The sequence below is a fragment of the Gambusia affinis genome, linkage group LG01 (genome assembly GCF_019740435.1).
Source record: "Gambusia affinis linkage group LG01, SWU_Gaff_1.0, whole genome shotgun sequence".
Classification (NCBI taxonomy): domain Eukaryota; kingdom Metazoa; phylum Chordata; class Actinopteri; order Cyprinodontiformes; family Poeciliidae; genus Gambusia; species Gambusia affinis.
Window position 1 is genome coordinate 23,597,334 of NC_057868.1, and position 12,980 is coordinate 23,610,313.

Below are 12,980 nucleotides of genomic sequence, written 5' to 3' on the forward strand. Positions count from 1 at the left end.
ACATTCATAAAGACTCCTTCATGTTCATGACAATGTCATGTGAGTCTTATGCACACCCCTTTAATTAAAGCGTCACCAAACGTTCCAGTACATAACATGAGGTTGTAATGGAACAAAATATGAAAAAGTATAATTTCCCTGTACAGATTGAAAGTAGCACCTTAAAGTTTAGCTGTTTCATTTCCAGCAGTGTTAGTTGACCAAATGTCTTTTTCTTCTGTATTCATTTTATTTCTGGTCACTATTACTAAGTTGTTTGCTAAACAACTGGTTTTTATAAAATGTTGTTGGGTGTCAACAATTGTTCAAGACACTATATCAGTAAGATAAACATTGATGCAAGTCCTAGCTGAATTATGAGGCAGAAACATCCACACTCTTTCCCCGTACAACTATAAATTGATTCAACCTTCAAGCAGCAAAGACTTGGTCTGAAGTCTGAGGTCAGCCAAAGACAAGTGAGTTCTTGATACTGCATGAAAAGCTTCTGGACAACTTAAAGCTTTTAGTTACCATCATTTCATGTTAGATGAGATTCTTCTCAGAGTGAAAGGATCTTTTGTAAAAGTGTAGCCATTATCTCTTAAGACAGGCGGGAAATCACTCAGCCATTACCGTGTGCATTTGCTTCACTTGCCAGTCTCCTGAAATACTGGCTCCTCTTAAACATAGTTCAACAGAAAATAATAATGATAAACAATTAGGCTTTTTTTTTAACCATATCTTTATTTAGATGAACCATTTTTAAAGCAAAAACACCTTTAAAAACAAGAATGTAACTACATTAGCCCTAAGGTGGAGCCCGTACGTTTGCATAGCAACAGTTTTTTTTACTTCGTTGCGATACCAATGAGAAGGCGAACATTCACTCCTGCTCAGCAGTGGCCTAATTAGCCGCCCGCTGCTCTTCGGCTGTCACTGCAGAAAGGCTTTTCCGGCGCTACTCTCCAACAGAATCTCTGAATGGCTGCAATTATCCCCTTTGATGAAGCCAGAGTGCATGAAATGGCAAACGCATTAGAGACGACACGTCCCACACCCACTCCCAGGTAGGAAGGAAACCATTAAGGCCAAAATGCTTTTCATCAAGGAGCCTCAACATCTCCATGTTCAATGTCATGTTGTTAAATATTGATATTTCCGCTTACTAATTGCTGCTCAGTCGAAGAAAAGCACCTCTGATTGCATGTGAGTAGATTCTATGACCACACACTTTGTTTTAGGATGTGACAAGTAAAGGCAAACCTGTCGACACGGGACCAGAGCATCAGAATCTGCTGCAGAAACAGATAAATATTGATGCCGTTTGAGCTGATCACAAAGAAATTCCATTTCCATTTCCATCTTTTACGAAGAGGACAGCTTGTATTATCAAAACATGTATATTTCCAGCTTTCATGTGCTTTAAGGAAACTCTTTCACAGCTTTGTATGTCACTGTCTTTCTGAAGATAGTTTTGGTGAGACAAATAAAGCATGAGAAGTGTTTTTGTTCTCAGAAACTGTGGCTGCTTGGCAGTGGATGTCCTGGTTCTCAGAGATCTAATTGAAGCCCAGGAAGACGAGGAGCATCCAGTTCGTAAACAGCTGAGTGTTTGGAGATAATAAGCCCCAGCTGTTCACTTCTTTTATCTTCAAAAAGGGGTCAAAATTCAATGCAGTTGCCCCATTACTGTGCAGTACATCTTCCTTTCTCTAATGGGAGTTTCTTCTGAACTTTGCCCCACTCTGGTGTCAAACAGCTGACCTGAAGTTTTCCTGCTGGAGCAGGAAAAAACAAAGTGAGGCTACACAGCTGCAGCTCGTGACCTTTTTCCTACCTGGTTTTCTGCCTTTTTCCTGATAATAGACGCTGTGCATTTTCACCTCAACATATCACTACGCATTGAAATAGCGAGTTATCTGTTATGTAAACAACCGTTCTCTGTGCTGGTTAAAGTCACTTGCTAGAAGTTTGTGACAATGTGGGTTTGATGGTATAATTTGATGAGCAGGACTGACAAATAAAAAGAAAAAAAAAGAAAAACATAAAGACGAATAAAAACCTTCAGCTAGAAAACATTGAATGAGCTAACTACTCCCAATGTGAAATGACTGCAATTAGATAGGGAATGTTAGAAGATAAAAAAAAACAGTAAAATGGACATTTTAATTAACAAAACATGAGACTGCTTGTACAGGAACGGCCCGTATCATAAGACCTGACCTCATCTGGGACTGTGGCATGCCAGAGTCCACCACCGGATTTCCAGAGGGACACAGTGAAACGCCGTCTCCAAGTTCGATGTTTCTAAATGTCTTTAAAGGGACAGTATTGTGTAAAATTGACTTTTTTAAAACTTTACTTCATGTTATAATGTTATTCCCATCATAACAGCTACACCCGGAGAGTTGCCTTGATTCTTATATGCATGTATTTAATCTCCATGACAACCGTTAAGCTGTACAAAACGCCTGGGTGGACCTAGCCCTGCCTTGGAGCTGCAGTGTCAGCTCCTTCAGACTAGTGGCAGCAATTAGCAAACACCTGGTGGATCTGCACGTCTGCTGAGCTCATTACACAGATGATAAAAATGTTGTCAAGGGCTCTTGTGATGTGTTCCTGAAGGTGGCGAAAGAGATACAGGCCCAATTTTAATTAGATATAATTGAAGTTGTCATTTTTCTGACAACTGAGGGTGATGTAGTTACTTGATTTTGCTACAAAATGGCACTATGTGGCTGGAAAATAGATAATACTGCCACTTTAAATAATCAACATCAAGTCCTTGCATTTGTTTTTGTTTTGTTTCTTTGCTTTGCTTTTTTCAGTATTACTTGTAGGTCAAACAGCACTGGCCTGTCCTCTCTGAACATGTTCCGTTATGTGTCTCTGCTGTGGAAAGGAAACAGCAGCTGGAAGAGCCATGTGAGAATATGACTGATGGATCTTTGCCCACACAGACCCTGTCTGCTAGAAAAATGCCTCTAGAAGTGTGAAAGCTGTCCATCAACAGTCTTTTCTTAGAATAGGTGACGGGGCGGTGGGAAATTAGGAAGCAGCCGCCTTGGCTGCGAGCGCTGCTGTGAGATAAATATCTGTAGCAGAACCTGCAGGTGGTGTTCTCTCTCTCTCTCTCTCTCTCTGCTTCTCTCTGGACATTATCAGGTCACTGCAGTCTGTTTGTGAAGTCCTTGTGTTGCACTGTGATGGGAAATTATTTGTTTACAGGATACAGACAGGAAAGACACTCTTCTCCCTGACTGTTTTACACAGTCAAGAAAAGAAGCGTGATGTTTGACACACACTCACTCGTGACCAATAGTAGCACAACAACACTTGGAGAAGTCGTCTCAAAGTGCACGTTCAGTAGCATAACAGGATGCTACATGAACTCGGTGTTTAGTAAAATTCAAGCCATTGTTATTACACTTTCAAAAACAGCAGAGTACTAGAGTTTTATGTGGTATGCGGTACTGTCAGATTAATTGTGCTCACTGAGAGTAGCAGTACTTAAACACAGTAAAAAAAATACATTACTCAAATAAGAGCAAAAAAAGTATTTAGTAAAAATGTCACTCAAGTACTGAGTGACTCATAAGAAAAGCTGATCAAAGCCAGACAGCCAGAAAAATGTAAAGCCACGTGCAAATTCTTGTGTTTATTCCATATATGGAATAAACACAATAGAAGAATGAAATTTACTTCCACTAACAATACCTACTATTGCTGCATGTTTACTTTGCTTCAAAGTGGCTCAGCTGACAGAAAATAACATTAACACAACAAAGCTTGTGCACAAACAAGGAGTCTCACTTTGACATAAACTGTAGGCTTGTCTGCATCTGGTGCACTTTTGGTGACAGTGTGCTTCTTCTTCATTCAAAGGAGTTGGTCATTGTTGGTAGAGAAGACAGAAATTTTACTCAAGTAAAGGTAGTGGTACATTACAAAAATATTGCTAAAGTAAAGTGCAATAAAATTACATTTAAAAGTTTTTTTTATTTATTTTATTTTAGAAAAGCTGTGGATTAAGAATCAAAATCCATTTTTTCCAATGCATCATCAAGCTGGAGGATTTTCTTCAATGGAAAATTTGAGCAGATTATTCTCAGGAAAAGATCCTTTTCATAAACTTCTAAACTGAAGTGACTTAAACAGGAAACTTCAGTCTGCATTATTGTCTGATGATAAAGAGAAAAACTTTTCCAAGCGACCTATTGTTGATATTAATTAGCTTATCTAACACCCACACAAAATGAAGACTTTGAAATTCTTGTTTTATTTTGTTCTCTTTGTACTTTGAAACATTACAGTTTAAATAAAAAAAATACATTTAAACGTTGGAATAAAACAGACACACAATACACTCTGTTCAATAAAAGTGGTTATTTTAATTTCCTCTTCCCTCCACAGTGTTTTTACACTATAGTCACTCTATCCACCAAATTAGTTAAAGTTCCTGTCTTATTGTTACAGTCATACATGTCTTCCTGATTACGTTCCCAGTTTTGCGCTGGACTTGATCACAGTTCGAGTGAAAAACACAGAGAAGAGATTGCTTAAACGTCAGTGGTCCCGCTCCACCGCAACGACATTAGATTTCATGTACTGGTTTTAGATAAGCAGCAGACAACACTGAAGGAGGAGAAAAACACAGAGCGAAAAACACCAAAAACCAACACATATTTTCACTTCACACACACGCTGCTCACTCTCGCACATAAACACACACACGCACGCAGACAGGCGCTCGGTTTTTATTATCAACAACAACCACACACATAAACACCTGAAACCAACAGACACCAATGTAACAGTACCGACAGTACAAAAAAATCCAAAAAATATCTGAGAATATACAAGTATTTACAGCTCAAGTATACACCCTGTCACTCTCACCATAGATACTCAGTGTGAATTTATCAGAATGTACATCAATATGTACAGGTTAAATACATCATCTTAAATACTATAAATATAACTATATTTGGTCACATGAAGACTATTCGCACATTTAAGTAGATTTATTGGTACTATGTCTTTGTCAGCTTCTTGTTGGTGACTCAGCTGAGATGAACTCCAGAAGTTGCAGCGGACATGTGGACAAGACGAGGAGACCCTGGAGTCTTTGCTTTCAATCCTATTCATTATCAACAACAGATAACAGCTTTTTCTGCCTTAGACATCTTTGTAAACGTGAAGGCAAAATCTACATACGTCACTGGTTAAAATACCATCATCAGTGGCGGGTAGCTGGGACTGTGCTCTGATCAATATTAAACATTAGAGGGCAGTTTTATTACTTTTATTCATGGCAGTGCGTTTTATTGTGAAGCTGTGCTCTCAGTGTTTTGCAGGATGCCGGATTTAAAGTAGACAATCAAAATGTCCATTCACCAACCTAAAATTTCACTCATCGTGACACAATGACTCCTGCAGGCCCACGGTGCTGTGCTATCCTAAAATGTGCTTTGACCTCAAGCTAAAGCTGCACTTTCAGATGTGTGCCTTGGTTTCAGGTGCCATTTAGAGAAAGTGTGCCTTGTAAGTTGTCTGAAATTGTCGGAAAAAGAACCACAAGCAAATTTGATCGCTCCATTCACATGTCATAAAAAGGTATTATTATTTACCCTGGTAGATAAAGATAAAGAAAGTTTAAGGGGAGTCCTTTGAGAAACTTTAGCATTTCATTGTGTTGTAACAGGATAAGTGGCTTGGAGTCCATGGAAATGTTGCAGATGTTACAATTATTCTGCAAAAACTCCATTATTTTGGCTTATATACAACAGAAGTTAGAGCTTATTGTGACAGAATGGTAAAGAAATCATAGTTATTATTGAATGTATAGCATCTATTAACTCTACGCTGCTCTATTTTTAAACAGGCAGGTATGCCAGGAGCTCTAATTCAGCGGCAGACAGCACACAGACATACAAATCTACGTGTACACTGAGCTCCCGTGCCTGTCTGTTTCCTTAAAGCAGAGGCTCATCCACAATCCTAAACCATTCGTTAAAAGTCACGCCGTGCTCAATGAGGAGGAACATCGTTGAAAAGACAAGTGCTAAGGCTCAGAGATGCTCTAAACATGGCAGGTGTCCGTGGATCTGTGCTTGTAGAAATGACGAGGGGCTAAGGTAACCCCTCTTTCTTCTCTATTGCAGCGTGTACGCATGGGGGGTCTCCAACTATTGCACAACATATATATACACTGTTTGAATGTACATTAGAAGGGGAAATAGAGATAGAAGGAGATTTGTGATTCAATGAGCTCTGATATTATTGCTGATGCGTGATAGGCACGAAAAACTCCAAACTATAATGTGCTTGTAACACTACCAGAATCTCGCACTACATATTGTGACAGATGAATGTTTGACCACTTTTGTTTCCTCATGAAAAGTTTCCTGATACTTATCAGGTGAAGGATGATTTTTTTTTTCTAAGTCTCCTTCGATCCTATTCCCATAGCAACAATCCTCTTCAGTGAACCAGCAAAAGCACAAACTGATTCCTGAAAGCATTTTAAGTTCTGTGCCAGTCTAAGCATTGTAGCATTGCCCGCTGCTTAACCTCAGAGAGAGTTTATATAGAGATGCACCCATCTGAATTTTGTGGCTTATTTCCACTCAGATTTCAGCTAATTCCCATTTCTGTTCAAGCACAGGATATTAGCAAGTAATGGTGCTAGCATAAGAAAAACAGTCTTCCTCTTGTGGGAAGACTGCTTTTAAATTCCTTTAGGGAATTTAAACTCTTGACTCTTAAATTTCCAGGCTGTCAGTAATTCCACGTGTGACATTTCATGACTGAAAGGTATCAAAAGATTGAAACAGAGAAACATTGCAGTACTCTGTGAATCTTTCCAGGTCTTCTACATAGAAAGTTGTACAATTATTTTTAAATTCAGCTTAATTTTTGTTTTTTCTCTCTTTATTTTTGACACCTCACTAATGCTTAAATTGTAACTCACCCCCCCAGGTCATTTTTGTTGCCGATAAACTGTCTAAATAGATCATTTAGGGTTCCAGCTTTATGTTTCTGTGCAAATTTAACAGTTTTGTGCATATTTTTTCAGTTCCGTGTTATTTAGCCTAAAACCACCTCAGTGCAGATCCCTTTTGGTCAAACAGCGCTTCAGCAGTTGAATGACCCTCTTTGTTTATAGCGGTATGGCTTTTCATCACACAACCCTCCGTTTGGGTATAAAACCATCTCACTCAGACACACAGCCCCACCTGGTGGTGAGTTGGGAGTTGGAACAGTGCGGCGAACTTTGATAAATAGTTACTCAGATTTGAGATTGTGTGATTCATGTGCAACAAAGACACAGAGTGAAGTGGGTCTCCTCTGCTCTGACCACTGGTGATGGTGTACTGCAGGACAGTCTTTTGGTCTTTTGATAAAAAGTTGTTATAGGTGTCTGGAAAGTCACTAAATATAGTTTATAAGTTAACAACAGTGCTTCTTTTGTCCTGACCAAAACGCCGCTAACCCCCTCTGCTCATTGCCACACTCGGCCCGCCTTTCTGTGTCTTTTGGCTCGGACCACTTTGCCAGAATTTTTCAAAAATTGTCAGGGGCGGGGTTATGCTAATCTTCTTCCCACAGTTACAACTTCCACACTGAGAAGTGCTGTCATGGCGTGTTCACTGAGCAAAAGATCAGACTTGATTTTCAGACTGCCATATCACGAGCTGTTTTCTGTGTGCTTCTCTATTTTTACTTCTCTGGAGGTTAAGGTGTGAGGAATGCTGCAACTGAATTTTTTCCACCTTCTCTATTTCCCTCTCCTCTAGCTGAGAGGGCTTCGTTTGTAAGCGGGAGGACGTTGGAGCTCAATAGATCATAGCTCAGACTCGGGCGAGCCAATGTTCTGGTATCCAGTCTTGGTGCTGGTGCCATAGTTGGTGTTGGTCATCTCTTGGGTGCCACCGGGCCCAAGATAAGCGCGGTGGGCTGGCATAGGGGAGGGAGCCTCGCTGGGGTTCTTGCCGAGGATGAAGCGCTGCTCGTCCTGCTCCTCCAGGTTGGAGATATCCTTCATCATGCCTTTACGGTAGGAGACCGACAGCTTGTTGGAGCCGTCGGAGACCAAGTTGAAGTGGCGGGCGATGAAGACGATGGGCAGAGGCAGCATGGCGACCACGATGAGGGCGTAGGCCATGGCTAAAGCCCATGGAGGGTAGCTGTGGAAACGCTCTGAGCCCTAAAGGTAAAAGAGAAATGGTAAAGTCAAACAAAACATATTTTGGGTTAAAATCCATGCAAGTTTTTGAAAATTATGTTTAGACAAAACCCACATAGGTAGCCAACTACAATTACTGGGACCCCTGGTAAACATGTGGACAGAAAGCTTTATTTCATTAACATTAAGGAGCCATCTTGGCCCCGAGATGCAACTCGTAGCTGTACTTCTTTAACCAGCAGTGAACTTTGAAAAGTATTTCACCTCCTTTACCGTCTTGCTAACTTATGCCCTAAATATGGCAAACATTTACAACAATAATATAGAAACATGAAATCAAATCAATCCAACTGTTTTAGATGCAGGTAAAGATGGTCCAATTTGATGATAACTGTAGTAAAATACATTCACAGCAGATCATTTCCATTAAAAAGATCATAAACTTAATGTCTCTTCCCTCTGACTGTAGGAACAGCCACTGTTTTTGTTTCTCTTACGAAGTAAGTGCAGCACATAAAATAAAGACGAACAAATAGGTTAGTGGATCTACGTAAGTCGACTATTCATGCATGAGAAGGTTTGAGGTTTCTAGACATTTTTACGCATCTTTGGAATGAATACCAAGAAGACGGTAGCAAAACTTTTGACAACAAGGAAATTGTATATTAATAAACCTAGTTATGGTATCGCCTTTTTTCCCCCTAATATATTCTGTGGAATAAAAAGTGGCAGGCAGGAGGATCTGACCTCTTCCTCCACCCATGCGTTGTATCCTGCAGGACTGACAGACATCTCTATGACGGTTGCAACGATGAGCACCACCAGGATGGCTGGGGACACGTATCTCCACATGTAGTAGTAGAAGGCGTATGGTCTGAAACCAAGCATATCCTCCAGGTCCTGCATGAATCTAAAAGTTCAAAAGAAGAATCAAGACACGACAATTAGGTTTTGGGGAAAATGTTTACTTGCAATCACTTATTTTCTCACAACACACACAGTTAAGCAGTGGTTTCTAGCCACGGTACCTCTTAGTGCCATATATCCAGGCTACAGAGATGTTCTCCAGGATCACAACCACGGTGAGGGGCAAACCAGCGGAGTAGTCATCAAACATGGTGACAAAGTAGTTCCCTGAACGCTGCACAAACAGCAAACCCAGCAGGAAGGCTATTATGCAGCAAACCACTAAAGTAGACGCAAACAGGACAGAAACACGCCGTTAAAATCCGATCCCACTCGCCGATTCTGGAAAGCCAGAATGAGGACTCACCGCACAGAATCTCCTTCCGGATCTTGAAGGCGTCCAGTATGGGCGTGGTGATGCCGGTCATGGTTCCGATCATGCTTCCCAGACCCAGGTTGATCAGCATGAAGAAGAACATGACAGACCAGAAGGGGCTGGCGGGGAAATGTGTCATGGCCTCGGTGAAGGCGATGAAGGCCAGGCCGGTCCCCTGGACCGCCTGAAAGGGAGGAAGATACTGGAGATGGTCACAGCGTTCAAAGGTAACAACTGAGCTGCTGAAAAAAAAATCAAGAAAAGGACTCAGCTATCGGTTCATTAATTATATTGTAACTGGAAACATTCACTGCGTGTAAAGTAATTGTGAATTTAAACTTCCATAAAAACACACCAAAAAACTAGAAGTAATGAAAAGGAAATATGTTCAAAAAGGTATTGTTGCTCTTGCAATCCTTTTCCCTTTACCCATTTTTTATTTCTCTACTCGTATGTTTGGAAGCAAAATCATTTTTGGTGTGACCTTATTAAGTTCGTCCTCCAGGAGGCAGGGGTCCAGACCCAGCTGGCCAAAGATGTCCTCCTTCACCGTCTTGATGACTCCGTACATCTCTGAGTAATCCTGAGCTGTCAGGTGGGAAAAGTTGATGTGAGGAGGAATAAGCTCCTTACTCAGCACACCTGTGTTCAGGTAACCCAGAATCTTCTCTGTGTTCCTGGAGAGATAAAGATAGACGTGTTAATAATGAATAAAAAAGGAAATCGTCTCCTGAAGAGGGACTTTTTTTTCTATAAGACATACTCACTCGACAACACACTTCTCATTCATGATGTTGGCTTTGAAGCCCAGCACAGCGAACACCACCAAAGTGGCCAAGATGGACGTGACGAAGTTGATGACGGAAACCAGAGCTGCGTCGAAGTGGCAGTTGTTGTCCCTCTTGTTGTAGCTGGAGAACGCGATGACGCCTCCGAAGCCCAGGCCGAGGGCGAAGAAGACCTGCGTCGCTGCTTCCCTCCACACCTGCGGCTCCAGCATCTTCTCCAGCTGGTGAGAAGAGGAAGTGACGAGATTATAGACCATGTTCACTCACCACGACATGAATATAACTCTGGACAGAAGCTTACATGCACTCAGTGTGGATGTTGATTTCTGTATGAATCCTGGGCTTGTGTCGATGTGTTTAATTGTTCTTTTACTAGTAAGTTAAGAAAAAATATGCATTTTCTCTGCAAATCACTCAGAGTGATTAGACTAATAAAACAGGCGAGGTGTTTGTCAATTTATTTAAGGTCGAATCTTTAATTTTGCTGGTGTGGGGATTGGCAAAACCAATTACAATTCTCAATTTTTAAATCCTTGAAGGGTGGCTGTATCCACATTTCAACTTGAAAAGATCCAAACTAACATGACATTTATGCAGATCAGTGGATGTGAATGAATCTTCTGAAACTTTTTATCATTGAATTTTACATTATATTTACAATAATGATTCTTTTTTTTGTTACTGCCACATTAATTACAGCTAGTTTTAACCTGCAAAATGCACAAATGAAATAGCTGTAGACCAAATCTCATGCTTTAGAAATAAGTGAAAAAAATTGTTCTAAAGATCTGTCAAACATTGCAACACAGACAACATATTCAAGCGTAACTTAACTCAACTTTCACTGTTTCAACCTATAAAGAGGTCACTGCATTTACAGTAAATCGAATGTATCTGTTACTGTGTTTTGCACCCAAGAAGGTTTGAGTGTTTTTTTCAATCTGTCTTGTTTGAAATAAAGTTAGGAAAGTGAACAGGTTGCTGCAGGTGATGATAATTTGTTACTCAGAACTAAAGGGAGTGTAGCATCTGCATGCAAATACAGATTAAATCATTTCCATTTCATTCTGATTTCGTACCTTGACAAATTGACTTAAAATAGTTTTCTTTACTCATTTATATATTTGTATTTTAACTCCGTGGTTAGACATTTTGCTGAAATGTGGAATTAGTTTGAAACTTGTCATTGCATTTACAAAAAACAAAACAAAAAACCCCCCAACAAAACATTTTTAAGGCACAAACGCGTACAAAAAAAGCTGTAAATACACAAAAACATATTTGACCTCAAACTTCCACAATCAGATCGTCAATGCTGAAAAATCTCTTTAGAAATCTCCTCATTATAATAATTTATCTGCATTCTTTAAACTGTTTTCTGTTCCTCTGAACATGCACTCACCACTAGAGGGCGACGCTGCTCCTTCTGACCGCCCCGCCTGAGTATTATTGACATTTTCATGAAATTGGATCTTAATGAGTGGTGCTTGAACTATGAGAGCTGCTGACGTAACCGCACACTCAGCTTTGACAGGAGAGGGTTTATTCTTTTTCTTTCTCAGTACAAAGCAAAGTTTTGTGATTTTGTCTTTTTACTAGGTTGACGTCAAGTGTAATTAATCCTGGAGTTTCTGCATAGCGATTGCTGCTTTGGTTTGGAAAAGTATCGCCTATGCTCTCTCACCTTGGGAGTGAACATATGAGCGATGCCGTCCACCGAGCCCTTCAGCATCAAGCCTCGCACCAGGAAGCAGAAGAGCACCACGTACGGGAAGAGAGAGCTGAAGTACATCACCTAAAAGAGGGAGAGAACGTCAACCACATCACACACTGTTGCCATGGACACGCTTTTCTGAGACCTCACACGTAGAGGGAGAAGTGCAATCAAACCCACATCCACACACGCTCCCAGAGCTGCTCTGTGTTTGCTTTAAACCAAATCTGTGAGATGAGCCCAGGAGGCTAAAATCCTTCCCGCTGCATCCGACGGACTCGCTAAAGAAATGTGTCAGATCTGGACTGGATGGAGTGCAGTGATATGCTGCATGACTCATAATTTGGCTCGAGAGCACAGCGTGTTGAAGCTACCGACTACACAGTTGAATCAGTTGTTCCTTGGTTCGGCTTAAGCTTATCAATGTTGCATGTCCCTGGCTTCCATAATCTAGATGAGGTCCAAAAATAGATGCGTGTGGATGAGAGGCTTAGTATTTTACCTTTGCCCAAGTCAGAAAAGCCCTCATGGATATGGACAAATCAGTGATTAAAAACCCAAACGGAGAGCTCTGGCTGAAAGGATTTGATACCATGGTGTGTGAAGAAATAAATGAAAGGAAAGAATCTGTGTGTGCAGGCTGCAGGTTCAGCCAGAAGAGCTGCCCACCTTCCCAGAGGACTGGATGCCCTTGATGACGGCCAGGCAGACCAAGATCCAAGCCACCAGCAGGGACAGGGTCATCTTCCAGTTCAGGCCACCGGTTTCGTCGATGGTGCTGGTGATGTTCAGAGTCTGGCGGTACCAGAAGTAGGTGGTGGCTGAGCTCTTCTCACATTCTGGCTCCACAACTAGATCATCAGCAAGGAAAAGGAGACAGATTGACCTCTGGACGTCAACTGGGACAATTTACCATCCTGACCTAAACTGTTCAGCTCAGTTTAGATGAGGTCTAAACTGAGCTGAACAGTTTAGACCAGAACAATTTCTTCATGATGCTCTTTGTTAGGTGACTCCATAAGGCAG

The 12,980-nt window shown here is 41.0% G+C and overlaps 1 protein-coding gene across 1 annotated transcript in view; it reads right to left on the reverse strand.

The window, feature by feature from the left end:
- Nucleotides 1–5,850: 5,850 nt before the first annotated feature.
- The window catches only part of slc6a17 (solute carrier family 6 member 17), a 28,630-nt gene continuing 21,500 nt past the window's right edge, over nucleotides 5,851–12,980 (reverse strand). Inside the window, exons 5-12 of the mRNA XM_044127292.1 lie at nucleotides 12,624–12,805; nucleotides 11,925–12,035; nucleotides 10,220–10,461; nucleotides 9,937–10,129; nucleotides 9,444–9,636; nucleotides 9,199–9,358; nucleotides 8,918–9,080; nucleotides 5,851–8,191 (exon numbers count right to left, since the gene is read on the reverse strand). Coding sequence (XP_043983227.1) covers nucleotides 7,829–8,191; nucleotides 8,918–9,080; nucleotides 9,199–9,358; nucleotides 9,444–9,636; nucleotides 9,937–10,129; nucleotides 10,220–10,461; nucleotides 11,925–12,035; nucleotides 12,624–12,805 — 1,607 coding nt within the window. The 3' untranslated portion in view covers nucleotides 5,851–7,828. The remainder of the gene's footprint in view (nucleotides 8,192–8,917; nucleotides 9,081–9,198; nucleotides 9,359–9,443; nucleotides 9,637–9,936; nucleotides 10,130–10,219; nucleotides 10,462–11,924; nucleotides 12,036–12,623; nucleotides 12,806–12,980) is intronic.